Here is a 25044-nt window from a genome sequence, read left to right on the forward strand (position 1 = left end):
CCAATTGCTTTTCTAGTGATTTTATACACATAATTCCATGTAATCTTTGTGACACCCTATGAAGTAGGAATGTATTTGTTTACAGGTAAGGACACTGAAAGTCACAGAGGCCAGACAATTTGCTTACAGTCCTAAGGTTAGCAAGTGACGGAGCCTAGATTTGGACCCTGGTCTTTCTAACTCAGAATGTAGGCTCTTCCCAGAAAGCATGGGTGCAGCCTCATGCTTTATCTGTCTCCTCTCCGCCTGCTAATCACCAGCGGGGAACCCTCCTCTATTGCTCTCTGTCATTAAGCATCAGCAGAAAAGATCTGATATACGGTACTTGCCCTCCTACTTCCCAAGACTAAGAACAAACTCTTCAGAACAAAAAGAATACGAGTCCTGAATAAAGCTGGAGAGTTCAGAACCCTGCTCCCAAGAAGGAAAAGTAAAAAACCACTACTTTTGCACTCTCTGTTTAAAACCTCCTCCTCCTTGGAGGTGTCCACCATCTGGCTACATCACTTTCTACCCCTCCTCCTCATCTGTCATCTGCCACCCTCCCGATTAATCCCCTCTATTCCCTGCACCTGGGTCACATCCTCTCCTCCTCACACCCCAGCATCCTAAATCACTTCACTCTCGACACAGATGACCCATTCAATACAATAGCCTCGCAGCTCCCGTCATACTCCGCTTCGCTGACCTTCACCTCTAGTGTACCTCAGATACCCACAGAGACCTAGCTGTCACCCAGAGGAGTCCCACATCAGACAAGTTAACACCAATATTCCACTTTCTGACCACAACCTCCCTGTTTTCTAGTTCACTTCTACCACGTTTGTTCATTTGATTTAACTCAAGCTACTGAAAAATCTTCAAGTCCGAAACCAAACTTATCCATTGTTTCCTGTCTCGGTTAGTGTCACCACCATTCCCCTAGTCACACGCCCACCTTGGGGCAGCCACAACATCATCCAACCCTCTCACCTTTTATTCTGACCTGTTTGGGCATCTAATTTACCAGCCCCACAGGAACTGAAAATGTATCTTATTCGTCTTTGTAACAGTGCATACCAAAGTGCCTGATACATAGTAGATACACAGGCTTAAAGTTTGGAACTTGAGTTTAAATTTGCAGTGGGATATTCACACCAGTTCCTTCTCAGAGTTTTCAGTATTCCCTACCATTAACTTCACGTTCTTTGAAGGGAAGGGACCAAAGCCGTTCCTGAGCCTGTACAGTTCTACAAAGAACAGCCCTATACAAATTTTTACCCAACTTACATAAAAGGGAAATAGCATGTGCACAAAGAAACCAGAAGTCAAAACTTGACAAGTGTGCTACAAACTTCAAAACCACTGACCAATTTAAAAAATAAAGACATAAGAACAAAGATAACCAATTCTGACTGCCGGTACGTGCCTGTCTATGTTCTAAAAACAGTGAAACTTTGGTTAGAATTGGAACAGGGTCCCAGATACAAGAGCTTGGCATTTTATCCACAAGGCCATGGTACCTCTGCTGGACTTGAAAAGTTTCTAACCTGCAGGGTTGCTTTGGGTTATTTAGGACATTGGTAACAGGCACTTTTGAAAAACTTAACCCCCACATACCAAGGCTAAGCGATGAAAAAGCTGGCAAAAAAAATAATGCTGGTAAGTGAACAACAAAAAATATTCTTTTTCATAGTAATTTTGGGCCTTCCGGCAGTTAGACACAGAGCAAAGAGTTCAATGTAATAAGCATTTCCCTCTCCAACTAAATATTAAATTGCAGTCTAGCCCCAAATTAGGTCTCAATCCTTTTTCAGAGTAGAAATAATAAGCTTTCCTCTTTGCATAGTGCATTGCCACACTTTGATATATATCAACTCAGCTGATAAAGTGTTTATAGATTTTTTTTTTAATGAGAGGAAATGTAAACGTTTTCACAAAATAGGATCTCTTTTAGGTCGTTTGAACACAGTACTGGACTGTTTTGGGTTTGTTTTTTTTTTTAAGTTCAAAACGCAGCACAGAAATGAGGAAGGTAATACTTTTTATTTAAGCAGATCAATCCTTGAAGCCAAGGCATCTTCTTGGAGAAACTTAACAGGTTTTGTCTCCTCATACTAAGAAGCTCTCTCCTTTAAAAAGGATATGGGCCAGCTCTTTCAGAGAAGGGATCAGAAAACCTCAGTGGACCAGAAACAACTGAAGGAACTAAAACAAGCGACGAGAAGACGAGCCTCCGAGGAAGGACTACTACCTTCTGATCACTCAACAGCTGCCCATAAGGGAGAAGAACGAGGAAGAATGGGAGGCAGCGATTTCTTTCAACCAAAAAAAAAAAAAAAAAAAAAAAAAAATTCTCAAAAGCAAAGCCGTCCAGGAACGGAATGGGGAGAAACGGGGTTTGCCATCACTGGAGGAGGTGGCCAAATGATCAGGGTGGATTTAGGGATTTTCAAAGGGACTTCGGCATGCGACGGGAGAAAGGAGCCCTAGAAGACTTTTAAATTCCCTTCCAGCCTGGAGGTGTTCCGGGGTCCACCCGTCCCCCGGAAACCCCTCGCGCCCGTCCCGGGGCCGGCGTCCCAGCCCGCCCGGCCGCCGGCCCTCCGCGGTGCCCCGCGGCTCCGAGGTTCGAAGCCGGCTTTCCCCGCCCGCTTCCGGCGGCCCACGTGAGCGGTCCCGGCGCAGCTCCGGCCGCCCCGCCGGAGCCAGCCCGAGCGCCGCGGCTGACAGCTCGGGCCCGCGCACGCCCGCCGCCCAGGGTCCGAGCCGGCCCCGACCCCCAGGCATCCCCCCGCTCTCGCGGCCGAGCGGAGCCTCTGACCCGCCGCGCACTGACAGCACCCCCGCCCCACCCCCCGCGACCCCGCCGGCCCGGACAGAGCGGCCGCCGCTCGGATCCTCCAGACGTGTCCCCGTCCTACGGCGCCAGGCCCGCGGCCGGTCACCGGGCCCCGCCCGGCCGGCCGCCCAGGCGCAGCGGGCCGCCGGGGCCGCGGGGGCCGGGCTGACACGGCCGCGAAGGGCCGCGGCCGTGCTCGGACCGCAGACAGGCCCCCCGGCCCGACAGCCAGCAGCCGGCCGGCCGGCCGGCGGGCCCCGAGGGGCGGGGGCGGCGGCCGGGCAGGTCCCGCCGCCGCCTCCTCGCCGGGGGCGGCCCCCGCCGGCCCAGGCCCCTGAGGGCGCGCGGACTGGCCCGGGGAGCGGAGGCGGCGGCCGAGGCGCTTACCTGCGGGCGCAGCGGCGGCGCGGGGCGGCTCACTCCCTTCCCGCCGCCATGTTTCCGCTGCGCAGGGAGCCCGAGCCGACGCGCGAAGGGGGCGGGCGGGGGCGGCTCCGGAGGGCGGCGGGCGGGCGGGCCGGCGGGCTGGCGGCGGGGGGCTTGACCGCAGCGGCGGCTGCGGCGACGACGGCGGCGGCGGCGGCGGCGGCGGCGGCGGCGGCTCCCCGGCCCCGCCCCCCGCTTCCGCCCCTCCCCTCCCGTCGCGGGGTGGCGCGCGCCGCGGCCGTTGGGCCCGCGCGCGGGGGGCGGGGCGGGGCTGCGCGGGGAGGGCGCCACCGAGCGGCCCGGCCCCGCTAGTCCCAGCCGCCTCCCGCCCTCCCGCGCCGCGCCCGTCTCTCCGCGCCGCATCTCCCGGACGGGTAAACTGAGGCCCGGCGAAGGCTGCGTGCTCGGGTTCGAGTCCTTCCGCCGCCGGTCACCCGCTCCGAGGCGGCGCAGGCGCCCGTGGGCGACACGGTGGGCCCAAGAGCCGCCAGGTCTCGTTCCCGAGGCCCTGCTGACGCAGGGCGCCGCCTCTGGCGCAGAGGAGGCACCCCGGGGCTCGAGTCCCCGCCCTGCTGCTGACCAGCTGTGTGATGGATGACCTTGAGCGAGTGACCTCGCTCCTCTCCCCCAGGGTTCTCATCTCTCATCCAAGGGGCTGGCGTGAGGTTCATGCTTGTAAAGCCCACGGGACAGTGCAGGGACCTGGTAAGTAGATGCTCAGTTAAGTATAAGCTCCCACGGTCCCCTCATGGCTCACCCATTCAACAAGCCCGCATTGAGCCAGGTCATTCTTTCAGTGCCCACTAGCCCTCTGCTACACCCCTCTGGGTTAACAGCCGCATCCAGCCCGGATAATACCTAGAGTGAGGTGAAACCCCTTGTCCAAGGTCACCCAGCCAGTGAATGACTCAGTCGTGGACATTGACCGAAGCCTGTGCTCTGCCTGCAGGGAGTGGTCAGCTCTGTTCCTGGTGGGTCACAGGAGGCGCGACACATCCAAGTTGGCTTTTGAAAGAGCCTGCAAGGGGAAAGCTAATTTCGGGCGGAGAGAAGGTTGTATGCAAAGGCATAAAGACATGACACCGTATGACTGGCTGGTGTGAGTGGTGTGACAGGAGTGTGGGGGAGACACGCGGGAATGGTGATGATGCCGCTGAAGCTAGACAGGTAGAGGAAGCCAGAACCTGGGACGAGGTCTTGTCGATCTAGAATGACATTGGATGTCCTTGTATGTCGACCTTAGAATTTACCTTGTAGGCCAGTGGTTTTCATCATCTGGTCCTGGCACCCCTGGGTGTCCCTCAGATCCTTTCCCGGGTCCGTGAGCTCCCAATTACTTCCAGAGTAATGCTAAATGTAGTTTGCATTCTCTCACGAGTGTACAGCGAAGTATTCCATAAAATATAGGACATATGATATTGCAACAGCTTAAATGCAGAAACAGACTTTAGGATCCAGATGTCTTCTTTTAAGCCAGGCATTAAAGAGATTTGCACGAATGTAAGATGCTACTCTTCTCATTAATATTTTTGTGTGTGTGTGTGTGGAAAATATAGATAATTTTCATTAAAAATGTGTTTATGATGGGGTGCCTGGGTGGCTCAGTCGGTTAAGCCTCTGACTTCGGCTCAGGTCATGATCTCATGGTTTGAGTTTAAGCCCCACATCGGGCTCTGTGCTGACAGCTCAGAACCTGGAGCCTGCTTCGGATTCTGTGTCTCTCTCTCTCTGCCCCTCCCCTGCTCACGCTCTGTCTCTCTCTCTCTCTCTCTCTCTCTCTCTCAAAAAGAAATAAACACTTTTAAAAAATGTGTTTATGTTAGCATAATGGGTTGATTATTGTAATTTTTAAATGAATTAATACAGATTTAGAAATTTCTCAGTTTTAATTTCTGACATGGTAAATATTGACAGAAGCAACAAACTGCACATAAAAAAGCCCCTTAGAGGTCCTCAATAATTTTTCAGAGTGGAAAGGGGAACCTTGAGACCACAAGGTTCACAAATACCCTTGGTACAGGCACTGAGAAGTTATTAAAGTGTTAAAGAGGGGAGTAACTTAATCAGATTTGTGGTTCAGAAGGAGCTCTCAAGACCCAAGCCAGGCCTTGAGGGGTATGTTCACAAGGCACTGGCATTCCAGGCCGAGGGATAATAACAGGAGAGTGCAGGGCAGCTAAGCAGCAGCGCTGGGACACAGATGGCTCTGGTCTTTTTATTCCTAATTTGGTATCGCCTCACCATCTGACGGCAAGTGTTTTATTCCTTTATTTCCACTGGGCCCTGTGTCCCGAGGATTTTGCTCACGTTTGCTGTGGATGCTACTGCTCCTTCTGACCCCAGCACGCTGTTACCTCTTATTGCCTATTTTCTGCGAAGCAAGTCAGGGAGGAAGATGAGAGGAAGGGAAGGAGTTGCTATGACAGACTGAGTAGGCCTGGGGATCCTGGCAGAGGGTCCTCTAAAGGGTATCCTTCACATATTTGTGGAGTTCTTTAGACAGTGAGAGGAGAAACAATCGAATCAAAACCTCAAAACCTCTGCTGTCGGCAAAGCTGCTTTTGAAGAGAAGTTCCCCCAGAGTGCTGAAAGTCTGTTCCTTTAACATTAGAAAAGGAAAGTGGGGCACCTGGGTGGCTCAGTCAGTTGAGTGTCAGACTCTTGATTTTGGCTGGGGTCATGATCCTGGGTCACGAGCCCGGCATCAGGCTCCACGCTGAGTGTAAATCCTGCTCAGAATTTTCTCTCTCTCTCTCTCTCTCTCTCTCTCTCTCTCTCTCTCTCTCTCTCTCTCTCTCTCTCTCCTTCTGCCCCTCTTCCCCAGTCGTGTTCTCTCTCTCTCCCTCTCAAAAGAAAAGAAAAAGCAAAAAGAAAAAGTATCCATACCAGATGAAAATCTTCTAAAGGTGTATTAGAAACCTCTTAGCCATCCTAAGTATACAGAAAAAAATTATTTTCGTGATTCATTATGAACATGAATTGGTAGCAGTATCAGGCTTTATTATTTAGAAATCCTCTTGGACTATTGAAGAGTGAAGGACTCTTTGAAGAGTGAAGGGCCTTAACAAATGGCCCCAGAATACTATGCTTTCCGGATTCTCAAGATGGTTTCTTAAAGTTTCTGGTTTTTAGCTGCCACTTTTCTTGCTGTCATTATGTCCATCCCCTTCATACCTGCTTCTAATTTGCTAAAGTCAGGAAGGTAGATAGTCCAGGCTTCCTGGAATTGCATCAGATAGTCTCTGAGTAAGGCCCTGGGGGACTGTCCCAGGGTGAAGCCCTGAGAAGCCAGCTGCAGTGGCAGTAGAGTGGGGTGGTTGATTATGAACTGTGGGGTTAGCCTTAACTTCTCTGGTTTCAGTCTCTTCCTCTCTAGAATAGAAGGGGGGATAATCACGTACCAATCACGTCAAGTTGTTGGAAGGATTAACCCAAAGCTTTTAGTCTAGATCGTCAGCCCTCTCCCCAACACTTTTTGTTCTCAGCCCCAGTTCCTTTAGTCAATTCCATACGGGGTCCTTAAACTTCGTGGGTTACAAACCAAAATCATGACTCTCCATCCTGAACCTTTTCTTTCTATCTGTGTCCCCTGTTTCAGGCAATGGCATGGCCATCCTCCCAGTTACCCAGTCTTAAAGCCATGGTAGTGCTTTTTCTTTTTTAGTTCAAAAAAAATTTTTTTGAGAGGGAGAGCATACATGTGAGAAGGGGAGGGGCAGAGGGTGAGAGAGAGAATCCCAAGAGAGAGAGAGAGAATCCCACGCAGGCTCCACACTCTCAGCACAGAGCCCGACATGGGGCTTGATCCCAAGACCCTGGGATCACGACCTGAGCCAAAATAAAGAGACAGGCGCTCAACCGACTGAGCCACCCAGGTGCCCCATCATGGTAATACTTTTTAAAATGCCTCCCTGTCCTCCATATCCAATCCATTTCCAAAGTACCCTTACCTTCCCTAGTCGAGGCCTCATTCTCTGGACTGTTGGAGTGGTAACGTAATTCTTATTTTTTTAATTTATTATTTTGTTTAATGTTTGTTTATTTTTGAGAGAAACGGAGCATGAGCGGGGGAGAGGCAGAGAGAGAGGGACACACAGAATCTGAAACAGGCTCCAGGCTCTGAGCTGTCAGCACAGAGACCAACGCAGGGCTTGAACTCATGAACCATGAGATCATGACCTGAGCCAAAGTCGGATGCCCACCAGACTGAGCCACCCAGGCAACCTGAATTGTAATGTAATTCTGACTCTTCTGTCAAACTTGTCTCCTGCAGCTGCCAGGAACAGGAAGCATCATGTCAGTCCCCAGATCCTAAAACTTAATAAGTCCTCAGTACCTACAGGACAAGTCCAATGCTTTAACCTTGAAATCAAGACTCTCCATCATCTGGCCACAACTTTCCTTTCTAAATTCATTTGTCTCCATTCTCCTTTATATGGTTCACTTGTAGTTTTCTACACTTGTCCTTTGCTATTCTGGGCTTTTCCATGTACTGCCCTGTCTTCTAAAATGCCTCCCTCTCCATTTCTCTATGTCCTTATTCTACCCATCTTTTAAGACTCTGATTTAATACAGCCTCCACAAAACCTTCCATGATCTTCCAGCTTGAATAATAAAAAAATAACATTTATGTAATGCTTACTATGAATCAGGCACTTTTCCACATGCTTTACACGTACTGTCTTAATTCTTGTGACAATTTAATTTTCCTAACCTACGCAGTAAACATGACTATAATTTGCGTCTCCCAAGTGAGAAAACTGAGGCACAGAAAGGTAAGGAAACTTGTCCAAGGTCACACAGCTAGGAAATTGTGGAGTCAGGATGGGAACCCAGGTCGCCTGTCTCTAGAGCCCATTTTCTCAACCACTGGTCGTATATGAAATGAGCTCTCCTGCTTCCATTCCTGTTGGCCCTCGTGGCAGGCTATTCAAACATCTGTTAGGGTCTTTCTCACTTTCTACCTCATCATCAGTTAACAAGTCTTATCTTGCCTACTTACACGGTAAATTTCTTAGGAGCAGGACCAATGTCTGATCTAAAACAGTGCTTACTATATTTCTTGAGCCTGGTAAATATTTGGTAATTTTTTTAATGGGTATAAAATCAACAGAATATTCTATAGCAATAAGAATGAATGATCTAGGGGCACCTGGGTGGCTCAGTCGGTTGAACATCTGACTGTTGATTTCGGCTCAGGTCATGATCTCACAGTTCGTGAGATTGAGGCCCATGTCAGGCTCTGTGCTGACAGTGTGGAGCCTGCTTGGGATTCTCTGTCTGCCCCTCCATTATGTGCATTCATGAGCACTCTCTTTCACTCTCTCTCAAAAAATAAGTGAGTAAACTTAAAAAAAAAAAAAAAATGAATGATCTAAAGCAAGATTGACAAACAATGGGTCCTTAGGCCAAATCTGGCCTGATCTTCTCTTTGTGTATGACCCAGAAAGTAAGAATGATTTTTACATTTTCAAATGGTTGAAAAAAAATCAAAAGAAGACTAATATTTTCATGACACATGCAACTTATATGAAAATAAAAGTCCGTTGGAACCCAGTCAGGTTATCTATGGGCTGCTTTTGTGCTACAGTGGGCTTATGGCCTGCAAAGCCTAAAATATTGACTCTCTGGCCATTCATAGAAAAATTTGCCAACCCCCGATCTAGAGCTACATGTAATAACATGAAAACAGCTTAGAAATAGCATAACAAAAAAAGGATAAGCAGTATGTTGCCATTTATATAAAGTTTAAAAATAAGCAAAACATCATCAATTTTGTTGAGGGACACACATACACATGTAGGAGAATATAAAGACAACTGTGGAAACAGTAACAAATTCCAGGGAGTGGTGATCTCTAGGGGCCTGGGGCTGGGAAAGCCATCAGGGAGAGTAAGCAGGGAGTTTTGACTATTTGCTAGCTAGGTGGAGGGTATACAAGTGTTCATTGTGTTATTTTTTTATCTCATATTAAAAACAATGTTTCACAGGAAATGAATAGATGAGGTTCAAGGACTTGAAATATATTTGGCTTTCACCTATAGCTGAGATCTTTGGTGAAATATAAATCCCAAGAGCCCTGCGGAGAAGGGTGTGGGTATTACTTAAAACATGGTAACTTTCCGGGTCCCGCTTGTCTGAGCATTGGGCTTGGGATCAGTCTCCCCATCTCTGGGAGGAGGGAATGCACAGAGTGTATTCAGATCCTGATCTGCATCCCGGAGTCTCCTTTAAACATTCATTTGATGGAATTTTAGGGAGTACCCGTCTTATCAGTAGCCTAAGTTTACAAGGATAATTAGATAATGGCCTGAATCCAAGGAGCCCACAGTTTGGGAAGCTGGGATGTAAACAGCCAACAAGAGGACAGTGCTGAAAGTGCCTATTGCTTCATAACACATTACCACAAACTTAGTTTAAAACACCACCATTGATTAGCTCACAGTTCTGTGGGTCTGAAGCCTGGAGTGGAGTGGTGTGGCCGGGTTCTCTGCTCAGAGTACCGGATGGCTAAAGTCAAAGCGTTGGCCGGTTACCTTGTTATGTGGAGGCTTGACTAAGGAAGTGTGTTCCACAAGCTCCTTCAGCTCCTTGACAGAATTCCTTTCTCTATGGTTGTAGGACTGAGGTCCCCATTGCCTTGCTGGCTGTCAACTGGGGACTGTTTTCAGGTCCTTGCCACATGGCCCCCCTTCCGTCTCATCAACAGAGAATCTCTTTCACATTGAATCCTGCTCACTCTTTCAATCTCTCTGATTCTTCCAACAGAGAAAACTCTGAGCTTTTACAAAACTTGTCATTAGGTCAGGCCAGCCCAGGTAGCCTCCCTACTCGAGGGCAACCGTGCCACATTACATAAACCTAACCTCAGGAGTAAAATTTATCAGATGCACTGTCTCTGATTATGCAGGATGCATGGACCAGGGGCTGGGAGTCTTGGGGGGCCATCTTAGAATTCTGTGTGTTCCATCCAGGGAGAAACGTTCTCTTAAACAGTCTCTGTGAACTCCGCTGACGGTTTGTTCTGTAACTCCATGGCATGATATGTGGTGGTCTTGCCGTCATTAGAGTACATTTCGAAATTCCTTTTCTAGGCTGAAAGTTTCTTGGGATTAGGAACCTTACTCACACCTGTGGCTCCAATGTCCCAGACAAGACTTCTTAGGAGGGAGCTCTCCCTGCATGTTTGCCAAGAAAATAAAAAAAAAAAAAGGGCATCTATCATCTCTTGGATTCCTGCTTCTATTTATCTCCAGGTCAAAACTTCTCTGACACTTTCCAGGAAGAGTTCATTGCTGCCTCCTCTGTGCTGGCACTTGCTGAATATCTCTGTATGAAGTATATCACATTGTGGTACCTTAGGGGAACACTTCCCTTTTATTCCACTCAGTGCCCCAGGGCACAGCGCATCACAGGTTTCATTGTTTCAAGTTGGAATTTCTAAAAAGGAGATGTAAGGAGTTTTCAAACCAAGAGGCAGATGGACAGTGGGTTTGGGCTGTGAGGACACCCTTGGAAAGGGTCTCACAGGGGCAGAAGGCCAAAAGTGCAGTGGTAACAGAGAGGGAAGAAAATCGGCAAAAAAAAAAAAAAATTTTTTTTTTTTAAGAAGGAATGCTAGCAAACCCCAAGCCTGCTGTTTTATATATTACATTAAGGAATGAACCTGGCAGAGCCCTCCATAAGGGACCGCAGGAAAGAATGCTTGTTTCAGGACTGACAATCAAGGGAATAGTTGTCTACTTTCACAGTCTGACATTTTATTTTCACTGTTGGGGGGACAGCGGCCCCAAGGGAGAGTTGGTGAAGGAAAGGGAAGAGATGGCTTCTGGTGCTTAAAGAAAGTGGGGGTGGGCTGGGGTGGGGGGCACTGAGATGCGTCAGACTCTTCGTCTCCTTCTTGATGTGGATGTTTTCCCTTTCACACCTTCTTTTGGTTGTTGGCCCTTTGTGACTCCTTTTCGGCTTCGAGGCCGCCTAAGATCATTAAATGGGCACTTTACACAGATTTCATCTGCATACTAAGTTTAGCATCAGAAGAATGGTTGGAAATTTTCTGATCAGACTCACCAGGAGCCCTGAACGTCCTGGAAGCAATTACGAGGACCGGATGACAGAGCGAGCTGCGGGGGCTGTTGGCGAGCTCCATGCCTCACCTAAGTCTAGGGCAATGATGCCGGCTGGATAGCCAATGGTGACAGAACTCCGGGTCCCCTTAAATGCTGGTCAAAGCGCAGGTTTGTTTAACCTCTCCCTCTGACCACTTTGCTCACGGCCTGTGCGTGTGCCCGGGAGCTGCCCATCCGGTCTGTCACTGAGTGCCCCTGTGCAAGACCCTTGGGAGAGACACCCACATGGCATGGCATTCCCCTCACAGAGCTTACGGTTCACAAGGAAAGGTATTATTACAGTACAAGGCAGGAAGGGCTCAGTGCCAGGAGGGAAATGCAGTCAAAATGTTGCAGTGTTTGGAAGAGATTCAGGGAGGCTTTGTAGATTTATAGACTTGCAGATTTATAGAGGAGGTGCTATTCTAGGTGGACCTTGAATGATGGGTAGGAAAGTGAGAGGCAGAGGAGAGAATATTGGGGAAGGGGGCTTTGTCTGGAAATGCAGAGTGAGATAGGGACAGAAAACTGAGGGAGCATTTAAGAAATGGCAGGTAGCTTTGTGTGGCTGGAGCAGAGGTTTACGTAGGAGCAACATGGGTCAGTGAGCTGGACAGAGAGAAGGAGGCTTTGTTCTGGAGAGTCTCAACTGTCAGTTAAGAATCCTGAGAGTGGGTAGGGTGGGGTGAGCAGAGGACGTGCAGGGGGGAGTGGGGCAGTTGGTGGGGGATGCGGAAGTACTGTTGTTGATTGGCTTGTCGGGCTCTTGCTGCTTCCCTTGCCTGGAATGCCTCTGCTCAGCCTCTTCCCTGACAATCTGTGCACCCTGGGCCCATCACAAATGCCTTCTCCTCCAGGAAGCCAAGCTGGCTCTGATCTCTCCCAACCCTGAGCTCCCTACAGCTCACCATCTGACCCTTGCCAATGGCATTTATCGTAGCCCACCCTGCCAGACAGCAAGTTTAATCTTTGTCTTTTCTGAATCCTGCACACATTAGATGCTTGGTAAACATTTTCAAGACGAACAGAATTTACTTCCTGCTGAATACGCTGCCTGTAGCTTGGGAAAGCCGGGCCATGGTGCTCCATTAACCTGACCAGCGTTTCTGTAAACGTGGCAGACAGACCATAGATTAGAATGCCTGCCCCTCAGGTCATGCCAGACCCGAGATGAGATGGCACCTTGGAATTCATCTAGTCTTCATTTTACTAGTGAGGCCCAGAGAAGGGCATTCACTCACTCAAGGTCACACAGTGAGTTAATGATCTGAAATAATGTGTTTGGTATGTGAGTGTTTTATTGCAGTGCCTAACACACAACACACACCTAATAATCCCGGATACTCCCCAGCCTCTTGAAGTGTAATTAAACACGAAACTACTTGTAATTTTTTCCACTTTATGGGAACTTTATGCATCTGCCTCTGCTCACGCCTGGAACTTCTTCTGACTCCTCCTCCTGCCTCACCAGGTTAACTCCTGCTCATCAGTTAAGCCACAGTTTCCCTGATCCCTTGTCTTCCACCCTCACCCAGGACAGGTTAAGTGTCCCTCCTTGTGCTCCCCTTGTGGCCTGGGCACATCCTTTCCTCGTTATACTTACCACCTCGTGTGCACATCTGCTTCTGTGCCTGTCTTCCCTGATGATAAGCTCCAGAAGGTTGGAACTGACTCTGCATTCTTCATTTCATGCCCAGCCCCTCACCATACCTGGAACACAGGAATTCTCAGTAGACATTTATGGAATGATGTATGCAGTGGGGTCCTCACAGGCCCAGGCCGTAGACCAGCCTCCTTACTGCCTCCTCTGTAACTCACAGGGCCCCAACCAGACTGGCCGCTCAGATTCTGGTGGTCTCAGGGCTTTGCAGAGGAGTGCTGAACCCAAATCTCACTGTTTAGTAAGACACTTCTTCTCTTTTCCCTTCCGTAAAATACCAAATAAAAATGGTTCCAGGAAGTTACGTGGCTGAGAAATTCCAGGCTCTGTCTGAGCTCCTAGATAAAGGCTGTTATTGTTAGGAAGTTGGTCATTAATCCAACCTGTCTTTTCTCTGTGCTGTGATTCCACAGCCTTCTAGAGGTACTGGTTCTTTCTGTCCTCAGTTGCTCTTAAGCCTGTTACTAGCTGGTTACAACTAGAAAAAACAAAAACAAAAAACTTGCCCACAGTAGACATAAAAATGAGCTAAAGGTATCAGTTGGCCACAAGCTCACTTTGTGCTCTGGGCTTGTGACTTTAAGTTAATGTGCTTTCAAAGTACCTTACCAGATGGCTGGTATCCTCATCTATAAGACAGGAAAAATAGCACTCACCTTGTCACATCATTGCAGGAGTGCAAGAAAATAAACTAGGGAGAGGTTCCTGGCACACAGTAATGGTTAAAGAAATGTTACATCTAAATCAGAGGGTGGAATCCTCTTACCTTGTTCTGCTGTAACCAGACTTCATCCAGGCTTCTAAGTTTTGTCCTAGGCATCACATTTAAAAAAAAATTTTTTTTTTAATGTTTATTCATTCTTGAGAGACAGAGAGACAGAACATGAGGAGCAGAGAGAGAGGGGACACAGAACCTGAAGCAGGCTCCAGGCTCTGAGCTGTCAGCACAGAGCCCCATGCAGGGGTGGAACCACATACTGTGAGATCATGACCTGAGCTGAAGTCAGATGCTTAACCGACTGAACTACCCAGGTGCCCCATAGGCATCACATTTTAAAACAGGGATGTTGACATTGTCACCCAGAAGCAAATGACCGCTATGATAAGAATCTGGAAATCAGACTTTACAAGAAACAGCTGGAGGAGCTGGAAATATTTGGCCTGGAGAAGAAATAACTAGGAAAAAAATGGCATGGGCAGGCCTTAGAGAGGTCATCAAGTAACTGAAGGACTCACATCCAGGAAAGGATTAAGCCTCAGTTCGGTTCCATGAATATCTGTAGTATTTACCATCACATGTCAAGAGCAGAGAATGCAAAGCAAAGTAAAATACAGTCCCCGCCCCTGCAGGACCAGAACGGTGTGAAAGGGGTGTGTATGCCGTGCTGGGGGAAAGCGAAGAAGAATAATGCTGCAGAGAGCCTGGAAGGCCTCACCAGGGAGGGGACAGCTGAGTGGAGCTTTAGGCAGAGCAAGAAGGGAAGGGCAGGCAGGCAGCGAGCACGACATGTGCAGGCAGAAAGGCATCCTCAAGGAAAACCTCGGATGTGCTGGCAGAGTGGAGGGAAGCGAGCCTGCAAAGTCCAGCTGGAGCCAGATCGTCAAGGGCCTTGGATGTTAAGCTAAAGAGCTCGGACGATTTACCTCGAGTGGGTATTGAAGAGCCATCAAAGGCATTTAAGCAGGGTTGTTTTTTTTTTATTATGAAAGGATGTTGTAGTGTGGCGTGCTGAAAGGCTGTATGGAAGAGAGACAGAAGGCAGGGGAGACGGGACATTCCAAAGAGTTACATATGGGCTTGGCTCTTCCACTTACTGTGGATGAACTTGAGCACATTATTTAAACTCACTGAGTGTTTTTTTTTTTCCCATTCATATATTGGGATGATCACATCTACTTTACAGAGACGTTTTAAGAACTAAATGAGGTGATATATTTAAGCCCCCCATACATGTGCCTGGTACCCAAACAGTGCTCAGTAAGTAAGCACCCTCTCCTTCCTTCTCTTTCTCTTCTGGGCAGAGTAGACAGAGAAACAGAGTTCTCGCTGAAACATGGAGTCCTGGCCACACAACAGGATAAATTTCCTTGGGAGCACTGAACATCCTACAGGAAGTGCTCAAGAAGGCTATTTCTCTAGTGGAAGGGGAGACAATAAGATAAACCACTAAAATCCCTTTCTACTTTAAGATTCTATCACCTTCAGGACCTAAGTACTAAGGATATGGTCAAGAGCCTGAGGTATGATAAAACCTTTTTAGTATCGACCTTGTTAAAAACAGCCAATTGGACCCAAAGGAAATGAAACCTTTTCAAAACATACTGAAATACACAAGTTGAAAAGACCCACCCTAAACTTTTAACAGCCCCTCTGGAGTAGGTAACCATCGTGCAGGAGAAAGAGCTCTGGGCTTAATGATGAGAGGCCCACATTCCAGTGTCAGAAATTAAGGATTTTGCTGTATGGTCTGAGGCAGTTTCATTCCCCATGTCTTGGCCCGGGTTTCTCCATCAGGAAGATGTGGAGGTCGAACTTCGGTGGGGTCTTCCATAGCTAACATTCTACAATTCTGGGGGTGTAAGAGATTAAGGTCATGCAATTATGGATGTAAAAGGTTAGAAGGTTCTAAGCATTCCCACAGCAACTCGATCACACACAGGTTCTAATACGTCTCAATTTAATGGCATCACAGTCCGTAAAATATATTTTAAAATTGTATCGCAGGCACTGGGAGTGAGCCTCATTTGACATTCTTCTTAGAATCAGAACTTTAGAATTCAGTGCATTTCAATTCTCAGCGTTAAGTTAGCTGCAAATTGGATTATCTCATATTTCTGGTTGAGAGAGAAGGCACTTTCCCCAGTATGGCAAAGAAATAAAAATGTCAGTCATCTGTCGCAGAAGGAAGATGCTGTCTTACCTCTCTGTTAACTTCAGGGTCTAGAGGCTGCCTAATCTGGAAGCAGACAAAACCAAGACTGGGTATTAGGACAGCCTGCTTCTGTGCTTGCTATGCCTTTTGCCTGGAATGTCCTCCTGGCCATTCCTGTTCATCCTGTTTGAAGCCTCTTCCTCCTTTTTTTTTTTTTTTTTAAGTTTATTTATTTATTCTGAGAGAGAGAGAAAGCATGCACGACTTGGGAGGGGCAGAGAGAGAGAGAGGGAGAGGGAGAATCCCATGCGAGCTGTGTGCTGACAGCACAGAGCCCCACACAGGCTCAATCTCACCAACTGTGAGACCATGACCTGAGCCGGAATCAAGAGTGGGAAGCTTAAGCCAGTGAGCCACCCAGGTGCCCCTCCCTCCTGTTCTGCACAGTAGAATGAGTCGCTCAATTCACTCTGCTCTCCCAGCACTTCCTATCAGCGTTCATCATAGCCGATGAGAAGCATTGCCGTGTAGCTAGTGATTCCCTGTGGATGGGTCAGGGGCACTGCACCGGCCATGTGCCAGGCATATATATCCTTTCATGTAATCCACACAGCACTGCTTAGGAAGTATACATTGTTATCCCCTGTTTAGCTGTGGAAACTAAGGTCAGAGAAGTTAAATTACTTGCTCCAGGTCATAGAACTGAGATGAATCAAACTTTTTTGATTCTAAAGCCCATGTGCTTTAGATTTTCCATGCCCTCTTCTTGTCTTATTTGTCTCTGTAACCTGAACTCTTACAATAGGCTAGCCTTTGGTATACATCAAGTACGACTGTTGAATTCTGCCCAATTCTGTTCAATCAATCGGTAAAGCTTTCCCCATCAGAGCACAGGGCTAAGAGAACTACGGAGGAAAATGTAATTGGGTGGGGATCTAGCTAGCCTTTTCTTGACTTGCAGTGAGCTTCTGGAGACATCTACTTTGAAATAAATACTCTCATTAGCCTTGGTGGTGTTTCAGCAGGACAGGCTGTGGTGGTCTCTCGACAAGGCCAGCTGGCAGGATAGATTCGTTTAACCACATTTGTTTCACATCTTTCTAATCACCCTTCTCTACGATCCTAGTTTCACAGGAGAAAATAGAACTCAAAACAACTTTCATACCTATGCAAAGGGGTGCACAGGAGCCTGAACAAAATCCTAAGAGAGCAGATTGGAGGGAGTGGTTAATTCTGCCTACAAGAATTGAGGAGGGTTTCACAGAGAAGGTGGCATTTGAGCTGGGACTTTAGGTTTACTTATTCATTGTTTGTTTGTTTGTTTTCTAGGCATAGAAAGGGAAAGGCATTCTGGGTAGAAAAGCTGCAAATAGTTCTGTGATGGAACATACCAGGGGGGATAGTAAAAGGTGAGATGAGAAAGCTTTGTGGGGCCAGGTAGTCCAAAGATCTTGAATGTCATGCTAAGAATTTGGATTTATTCTGTGGGTGTTCCATGACATTCCAATGTCCACTGAGCTACATCTTCAAAGCATCATAAATTTTTGTCTGTTGGCCCCAAAGTCCTGACAATAAGCAGGGAGAGAAGCAGTATAGTGGACATTGGAAGTCGGGGAGTCTAGATTCCAGTCTGATTCTGCTGTGTACTTATTAGTGACTCAGTCTCTCTGGGCTTCCATTCTCTCCTTTGGAAAGTGAAATGGTTAGAAGGTTTCTCAGACTTCTACTGTCTGCCAGCTTTACAAGGAAGATCCTTCATAAGGTTCATCTGAATTCCTGTGGCGGAGGGACCTGCTGGCATTCACGGCTTTGTGTAATTCCCCCCGCCTGAGTGTGGGCAGGGTCTGGGACTTGCTTCTAACTGATAGAATATAGCAAAGGTGATGGAATGGATGGAATATACATTATTACAAGTGGCTACACGGTTACATGACTTAAAAACTGTAGCACCCATCTCACTGGAGTCTCTCTCTTCTAAGTCCCCGGCTGGCTTTGAAGAAACAAGCCGCCATCTTGTGGGATGCCTGTGTTGGGAGGCCCACGTGGCAAGGAACTGCAGGCAAGTCCAGTTGCTGAGGGCAGCCTTTGACTGATAGCAAGAAGGTGAAGCTCTCGGTGTTACAGCTGCAGGGAACTGAATTCTGTTAATGAATGAGTGAGTGGGGAAACAGATCCTTCCCCAGTTGAGCCTCAGATGAAATGGCAGCCCTGGATAACTCCTTGACTGCAGATTTGTGAGACCCTAGGTAGAGGGCTCAACTAAGCTACGGTCGGATTCCTGCTCTACAGGATCTGTGAGATTGTAAATATGTATTGTTTTAAGCCCCTAAATTTGTGATAATTTATTATGCAGTGGTAGATACAGTTTCCCACCCTAGTACTCGAAACTCCTGACCTCAAGCCCTGTGCTCTGTTTATAATTCCATGTCACCTCTCTATGAATAATTGCATACCAGTATCGATGTGCATCTGTGTGCGAGAGGCTTTATCTGTCTATATCAATCTGTAGGTCATACCTTCATATTCAGTCACAGACCTGTGGGAAATACTTATTATGTGTGGGACACAGACAGATGGGTGAGCCCAGGGCTCTCTCCGAGGTGCTCACAGGCTGGTGAGGGAGACAGTCCCAAGCGCACCTGCAAAGGTGAGGGAGCTAAGGAAATAAATGTGTATCTAGCATTATTTAAACGAGTCCGTTTTCCCAGTGTTTTTTCCTTTGAGTCTTATAAACCTCTAAGAAAGATGCTGTACATCAGAGAGGTGAAGGGACTTGCCTTAGATGACACATCTCGTGGAGACCATATCCAGGACCATAACTCAATTCTTCTGCTTCAAATCGTTGGGATGATTAACAATTAGCTGTACATTTTCTATGTATTAATAGATTCTACTGGAACTTCCCAGCAAACTTACGTGGAAGTCTCTGGGAGGTGACATGGCTGGAATTCTGCCTGATTCCAGTGTCAATGCACCCATGCGCTGTCTACATCGCCTCAGAGACAGGGGAGCCGGAAGAAGACCTGGGACTGTCTTCACGCGCCCTCAGCTGGCACATGGTGAGCATTCAAGTACAGAGGCTGAACTGCATATTTTTGTGGGCGTAAACTCTGCCCTCTGTGTCTGAGGCATCATGTGATATGGCAGTGGGGATGTGGAGCTGTGGTACTCAAACTCAGGAGCCAGTAAGTCACCTGAGGAGACCTGTTGAAATGCAGATTCTGGAGCCCTGCCTCCAGAACGCCTGATTCAGTGGTGCCCAGGAAGCATTTTCATCAAGACCCTCAGATCGTTCTGACACAAATAAATCACAAAGCATATGGATGTTAGTGATAAAATCACAGCCATGCCAGGCTGAGGTTCAGTTCGCCTGCAGTCTGACGGGAGCTGTTCCCAAACAGATCCCCACTCATGTTTACGATTCCTTTTCCTTATAGAAAGGAGGAAGCCGGTGGTGTGCTAGTAAATGTCTTAACTGGCTCTCTTCAGAAGGAATAAAAACAAACAAACAAAAACCCTGATTTATAGCATTTTCCAATATCCACGGTGTAAATACTCATACCATCGATGATGTCAAGCTACCAAAGGGATATCACTGAAAACTGAGTTGGGAGGGGACATGTGGCATTGTCCCTATGGCAACCGCCAGAGGAAGCCCAGGTAGGGGAGGGGACTTACTTCCCTGGGCCTCAGTTTCCCCACGAATAAAATGAGAATGCACTAAGGGCTTGTGATCTCTAATGGATTATGCTTTACTTAGACTAATTATTAGGCCTGACTGTGGGGTCTCTGGGTTGAGAAAAGTCAGATGTAGGGGGCCTGGTTGCCAGGGCACGCAGAGACGGGGACAGAGTGGGCCCAGCTCTGCTCATCCCTTTTTCTTTTCTTTTTTTTTTTTTTTAACGTTTATTTATTTTTGAGACAGAGAGAGACAGAGCATGAACAGGGGAGGATCAGAGAGAGAGGGAGACACAGAATCTGAAACAGGCTCCAGGCTCTGAGCGGTCAGCACAGAGCCCGATGCGGGGCTCGAACTCACGGACCGTGAGATCATGACCTGAGCCGAAGTCGGACGCTTAACCGACCGAGCCACCCAGGCGCCCCTGCTCATCCCTTTTTCTTTGGGAGGGTAGAGGAGCTCACTGGCTGGGTGTAAGGAGCATGGGCTTCAAATCCTGGCCAAACATTTACCGAGCTTCTGCAAGCCTCAGTTTCCCGATCTGTAAACTGCAGGGAACAATACTGTACTTCCCCCCCCCCACACACACACAGAATGGTTGTAAGGACTAAATGAGATGAAGTCTGGCACATGGTAAAATTTCCATAAATATTGACTCCCATATCTCCATTCCTTGCCTATGATGGTTATTTTCCAAATTTTACCAGAGCCTTGTGAGACCAAATGGCCAATTTCACTTATAAACAGAGTAGTAAGTCACCCATACTGTATGATTTGAGGGAAAGATCCTTCAGACAAAAAGTTAATATATATTTAATGTATATGCATATGCATATACAGATACATACATGGTGTGTGTGTGTGTGTGTGTGTGTGTGTGTGTGTGTGTGTTCCTCTGCTGTTCTATCATGGGGGCTGAACTCCCATTATTTAAATCTTTGTTAATGCCCCATAGCAAAAGACCACTAGGAGCACATCTGTAGTCAAGCAAAGTTGGATTTGTATTACTTGCTGCTTGAAGGACATGGAGCCCCTTGTGGCAGCTTGGGGTGGGTCAGAGGGTATTGACAGGGGCTGGTTGCAAGCAGGAGTTTGGCTCTCCCCAAGTGCTGTCGGAAGGCAGAGGCAACCCAGTGATCAGGTATCTTTTTATCTAAGACAGGGAAGAATGGAGAACTAAGTCTATAATTGGTAAAGAAGCCGCCTCATCACTCGTGTTCCCGAGAGAGGAGGATGTTGGTCATTTTTACGATTTTGTCTGTATTCAGGCGTGATTGTGGAGTGGTATATCTTTGTCTTGCCGTGTCACGGTTACTGCGACCTTGTCTCGTGTTGACGTCCATGTTCGCTCGGAGAATGCCATGGCCTAGCTGTGAGTGCCAGGCCAGCCGGCCACTGACAGGGCTGCTATTTTACGTCCCATCTTATTTATTCACAAGACAGTTACTGATGCCTTTTATGCATGATCACACGTATCATCTCATCTAAACCTCACCACATCATCCTGTGAGGGATAATTATCTATCTCCGTTTTATGGATGAGGAAACAGACTCTGAAAGATGAATGACTTTCTAAATTCGTCCAGAAAAAAAAAAAAAAAAAAAGATAGTCTCCAGGGACTTGAATTCAGAACCATCTTCTCCGAGTCCGAGGCTCATCCAATCAAGCCGCTCCACAAGGAGCCAGGTTCTGACATGGCTGAGGATCACCCTAGTCCTCTTTTGCTACCTGAAAGAGATCGCTGTTCCTGGCAGGACTGCTGGGCTCTCCGGGTCCCCCGCCGAGGAGGTGACAGCGCAGAGGGGGTGCTGGGCCGGCCAGCGAGGTGCACAACTGGCTGTCAGTTGCACAGCGGTTTGGCATAACTGAGAAGGCAGGCGCTTGGGCTGTTTGTTCTAGACCTGCCAGTAACTCCCCATGTGACCTGGAATCAGTCATCTCCTGACTTTGGGCCTCAACCTCTCTAATGATCTAAGAGCCCCTGAACTCAGGAAATCTGTGAATAAACAGTGAGTGAATGTGTGAAATGAATGAATGAATGAATGAATGAATGGGAGGCTGACCAGAAATTGATTTTCTACAGTCAGTATTTTGTTTTGTTCCGTCTTTCTCCTCTTTCTGGTTTGTATGGTTCCAACCTCTGCTCCCGTCCCAGGCCTCCCTCCTCCGTGTCCGGGGCTCCCACGTACTCTCCCAGCCCAGTGGCCCAGCAGTGGCTGCTGACGCGGTGGCGTCTCCTGGCAGCCCCTCAGTCTCAGTGACCTCAGCCCTCATTTCCAGCTGCTCCAGCCAGTCTGCAGCCACCCCCAAATACTGCTTCCTGCAAACCCCCTCCAGGTCTGCTCACCCTCAGACCCTGAGAAGGGGCTGTGTCCTGCCTTAGAAATGACCAGATCCACCCCCCTCAGGCCCAGAGAGGGGGCAGTGTTTACACATGGTCACATAGCAACTGAGCCCATCACAAACAGAACCCAGGCATCCTGGGACGCCTGGGAGGCTCCGTCGGCTAAGCGTCCGACTTCGGCTCAGGTCATGATCTCACGGTCTGCGAGTTCGAGCCCCGCGTCGGGCTCTGTGCTGACAGCTCAGAGCCTGGAGCCTGCTTCGGATTCTGTGTCCCCCTTTCTCTCTGCCCCTCCCCCAACTCATACTCTTTCTCTCTCTCTCAAAAATAAATTCACAACAAAAAAAATTAAAAAGAAAAAAAGAACCCAAGCATCCTGATTCCTAGTCCTACATCCTTATCTCCTGGAAAAGGTCTGTTTTCATTTGAAGGCTGCCAGTTGTAGTCCATTCAGTATGTTGATTCCACACATGTTTGTTGACCAGTCTCCTGTGCTGGATTCTGGAGACAAGGAGAAGAATAAAACACTGTCTGTGCCTCTAGGGAATTCTAGTCAAGTGAGGAGACAAATAAATAGCTAATCATGCTATGAGTGCTCTGGAAACTAGGTAGACAGAATGCTGCAGGAAGATGGGGAGGGAGCAAGGGACTGCTAGGGATGGAGAGAAGGTCATGACATTTGCACTGGATCTTGAAGAATGGGTAGGAGTTTCCCAGGCAGAGAGCCGATGTGGGGCAGAAGAGCATTGCAGTCAGGGGTGGCTACTTAACCCATAGGAAGTCATGGAGCCATTGAAAAGCATGGCAGGAGTCCCCAAGTACGCAGTGGTGATGCAGAAAAAAATGGTCCTAGAATAAGAAAAAACTTAGGTTCTGATTTCAGTCCTGCCATGGAGTTGCCGGATGCCTTTAAAGCCAATTGCTTAGTCTCCCTGTGCCTCAATTACCTCCTCGTCTCTCCAGGAAGAGGCCCAAAGGCCGTATAGTCGTAAAGCTGCTCTGTCCAATATGGTAACCACTAGCCACAAGGCACTATTTCAATTTAAATTCATTAAAATTAAATAAAATTTAAAATTCAGTTCCTCCATTGCACTAGCCACATTTCAAGCCCTTCAAAGGCACCTGTGGCTAGTGGTCACTGTATTGGACAGCACAGATATTGAATACTTCCATCGTCCCAGAAAGTTCTATTGGGCAGTGCTGCTCCAGAGGCCTCTGGGTTCGGAGAAGGGAAGGGAATTTTTCCTGTCACAGAGCAAACTCTCCAGCCTCCTCACCTGCCCGTTCAGGAGGAGATCCCAAAGAATGGGATAGAGAGGACATGCCATTCCACTGCCAGCCTGGCTCCTGTCACACGATGACCTGGCTGAGAGGGCAAGGGTTCTTTGCCCCTCAGTCAATGTACACTATTTTCTGGTTTACCTGTGGGAAAACCTATCACAGTACCTGGCCCATAAAAGGGGACTTCATAAATGTTCAACTAGACTACCCCCCAGTTTCCTTCTGGGGAAGCTGAAGCCCAGAGCGGCTTTGTTTAGGACTCAGATCTCCAGGTTTCAAGCTATCTTGAACGATGGGATTTAGGGCACATCGATGGTCCAAGGGCCTCATTTTGTCCTAAGCACCTAGGTTTTGTTTAAGTTGTAATCCAAGTGATCTTAGGAGGAAACTGTCAGATGTGTGACCTCTAGTGTTGCCTTATCTGGGGCCGCATGTGTGAATGTGGGCTGGGGCTAGCAGGAACTGAACAGTGGAAAACCCTGTTTGCAATGCGCAAGACTTTCATGTGATCTGGTTCCACGGTTTAATAGAAAGAATTCAGTAGCAGGTAGGATCAATTTTTTTTTTTTTTAAAGAATAGGAATTTCCTGCCTACTCTGTACCAAGCAGTGTTTGAGAAGGTCTAATAGATGACAGCCTGTGAGGCAGGGGGTGAGCAGGCTTGTTATCGTCACTCTGCACACAAGGGGATGGAGACAGGAATACGGACTTGCCCAAGACCCCGCAACTATTGAGCGGTGGAGCTGGGTCTCATACAGGCAGTGGCCTCAGTGTCCAGAATGTTAACCAGCCCTCTCAACCTGCCAGTGCTGAATATCAGGACTTGAGGGAGGCTACTGGACCATCCAGTCCAATCCATTTCTTTATTTTATTTTATTTTTTAAATACAATTTATTGTCATTTGGCTAACATACAGTGTATACAGTGTGCTCTTGGTTTGGGGGGTAGATTCCTGTGATTCATCGCTTATGTACAATGATCATGGGGATGCCGAAGACCACAGAGGGGCATTGATCTGCCCACGGCTACTTAGAAAGCTTTTTATGACAGACTTTGAACCTGTGGGACTCCTGACTCCTGTTCGATGTTCTCTTTGCTTTACTACTTTAAAAGAGACAATGGGGATGCCTGGGTGCCTCAGTCAGTCAAGTGTCTAACTCCCCTGCTTTTGCTCACTCTCTCTTTCTTGCTCTCAAAAATAAACATAAAAAAAATAAAGGAGTGAATAATTAAAATGACCCCAGAGCATCTTCTGGTTGCCCAACTTGTGCTGGATACGTTTGTGGAAAAAAACCTTGACCTAACAGAGAGATGCCTGGGAATCAAATCTTACCTCAGCTGCTTACCCAGGGACCTTGAGCAAATCAATTTACATCTCAGCCTCAATTTCTCCAGATAAGGAACAAAGATATAAACACCTTAAGGATTAAAGTAGAATGCTTAGCACAAAGTAATTGCTCAAGAAACAGGAATGGATTCTGAAGACACAGGTCCTGCCCTTCACAATCTGGATATGGAAGCAAGACTAACATGCAAGGAGGGTTGGGGGACAGCAGAGAGTAGACTTGTTTGTCAGGCCAGACAATGTATTTTAGGACAATTAACCGGCTGTTGACTCTGTCTGGCAAAAGAGTCTTTAACCTTGAGCTAAGGCACAATGAAGAGATGCTATGGAAAAGGCTGGCCTGCAGGAACCAGACTCGACACTAGGTGGCACTGGCGGCCCACTTGGGAACTGGGAGAACCCAGCAGGTAGCAGAGAACCCGGTGACCCGGTTTCCTTCTGGTGGCTGCTAGGACATTGGCCAACAGAGAGAGGGACAATGCATGCTGTCCTGAGGGGCAGGGTGC

General features: G+C 47.9%; 2 protein-coding genes and 1 long non-coding RNA gene across 3 annotated transcripts in view; 2 read left to right on the forward strand and 1 right to left on the reverse strand.

The window, feature by feature from the left end:
- SCMH1 (Scm polycomb group protein homolog 1) overlaps positions 1–3309 on the reverse strand; it is a 186519-nt gene extending 183210 nt beyond the window's left edge. Inside the window, exon 1 of the mRNA XM_042996793.1 lies at positions 3209–3309. The gene's annotated coding sequence lies outside the window, so the exon portion shown is untranslated. The remainder of the gene's footprint in view (positions 1–3208) is intronic.
- LOC122240764 (basic proline-rich protein-like) lies at positions 2125–3365 on the forward strand. The gene is made up of 3 exons (XM_042993838.1): positions 2125–2287; positions 2496–3227; positions 3274–3365. Exons 1-3 carry the CDS (start codon positions 2125–2127, stop codon positions 3363–3365), a joined length of 987 nt encoding a protein of 328 aa, XP_042849772.1.
- A 176-nt stretch (positions 3366–3541) lies between these two features.
- On the forward strand, positions 3542–19612 carry LOC122241272. The gene is made up of 2 exons (XR_006221316.1): positions 3542–3952; positions 18776–19612. It is a non-coding gene; the product is annotated as an uncharacterized LOC122241272 (long non-coding RNA).
- Positions 19613–25044: the final 5432 nt, after the last annotated feature.

This window comes from Panthera tigris, chromosome C1 (genome assembly GCF_018350195.1).
Source record: "Panthera tigris isolate Pti1 chromosome C1, P.tigris_Pti1_mat1.1, whole genome shotgun sequence".
Lineage (NCBI taxonomy): Eukaryota > Metazoa > Chordata > Mammalia > Carnivora > Felidae > Panthera > Panthera tigris.

What these genes read in the sequence shown, in the direction of transcription:
- LOC122240764 (XM_042993838.1), top strand. Translation starts at nt 2,125, where the DNA reads ATGGGCCAGCTCTTTCAGAGAAGGGATCAGAAAACCTCAGTGGACCAG. An exon ending in AGAACGAGGAAGAATGGGAG is followed by an intron (nt 2,288 to 2,495) that starts GCAGCGATTTCT and finishes ATTCCCTTCCAG; the next exon opens with CCTGGAGGTGTTCCGGGGTC. An exon ending in CCTGCGGGCGCAGCGGCGGC is followed by an intron (nt 3,228 to 3,273) that starts GCGGGGCGGCTC and finishes TCCGCTGCGCAG; the next exon opens with GGAGCCCGAGCCGACGCGCG.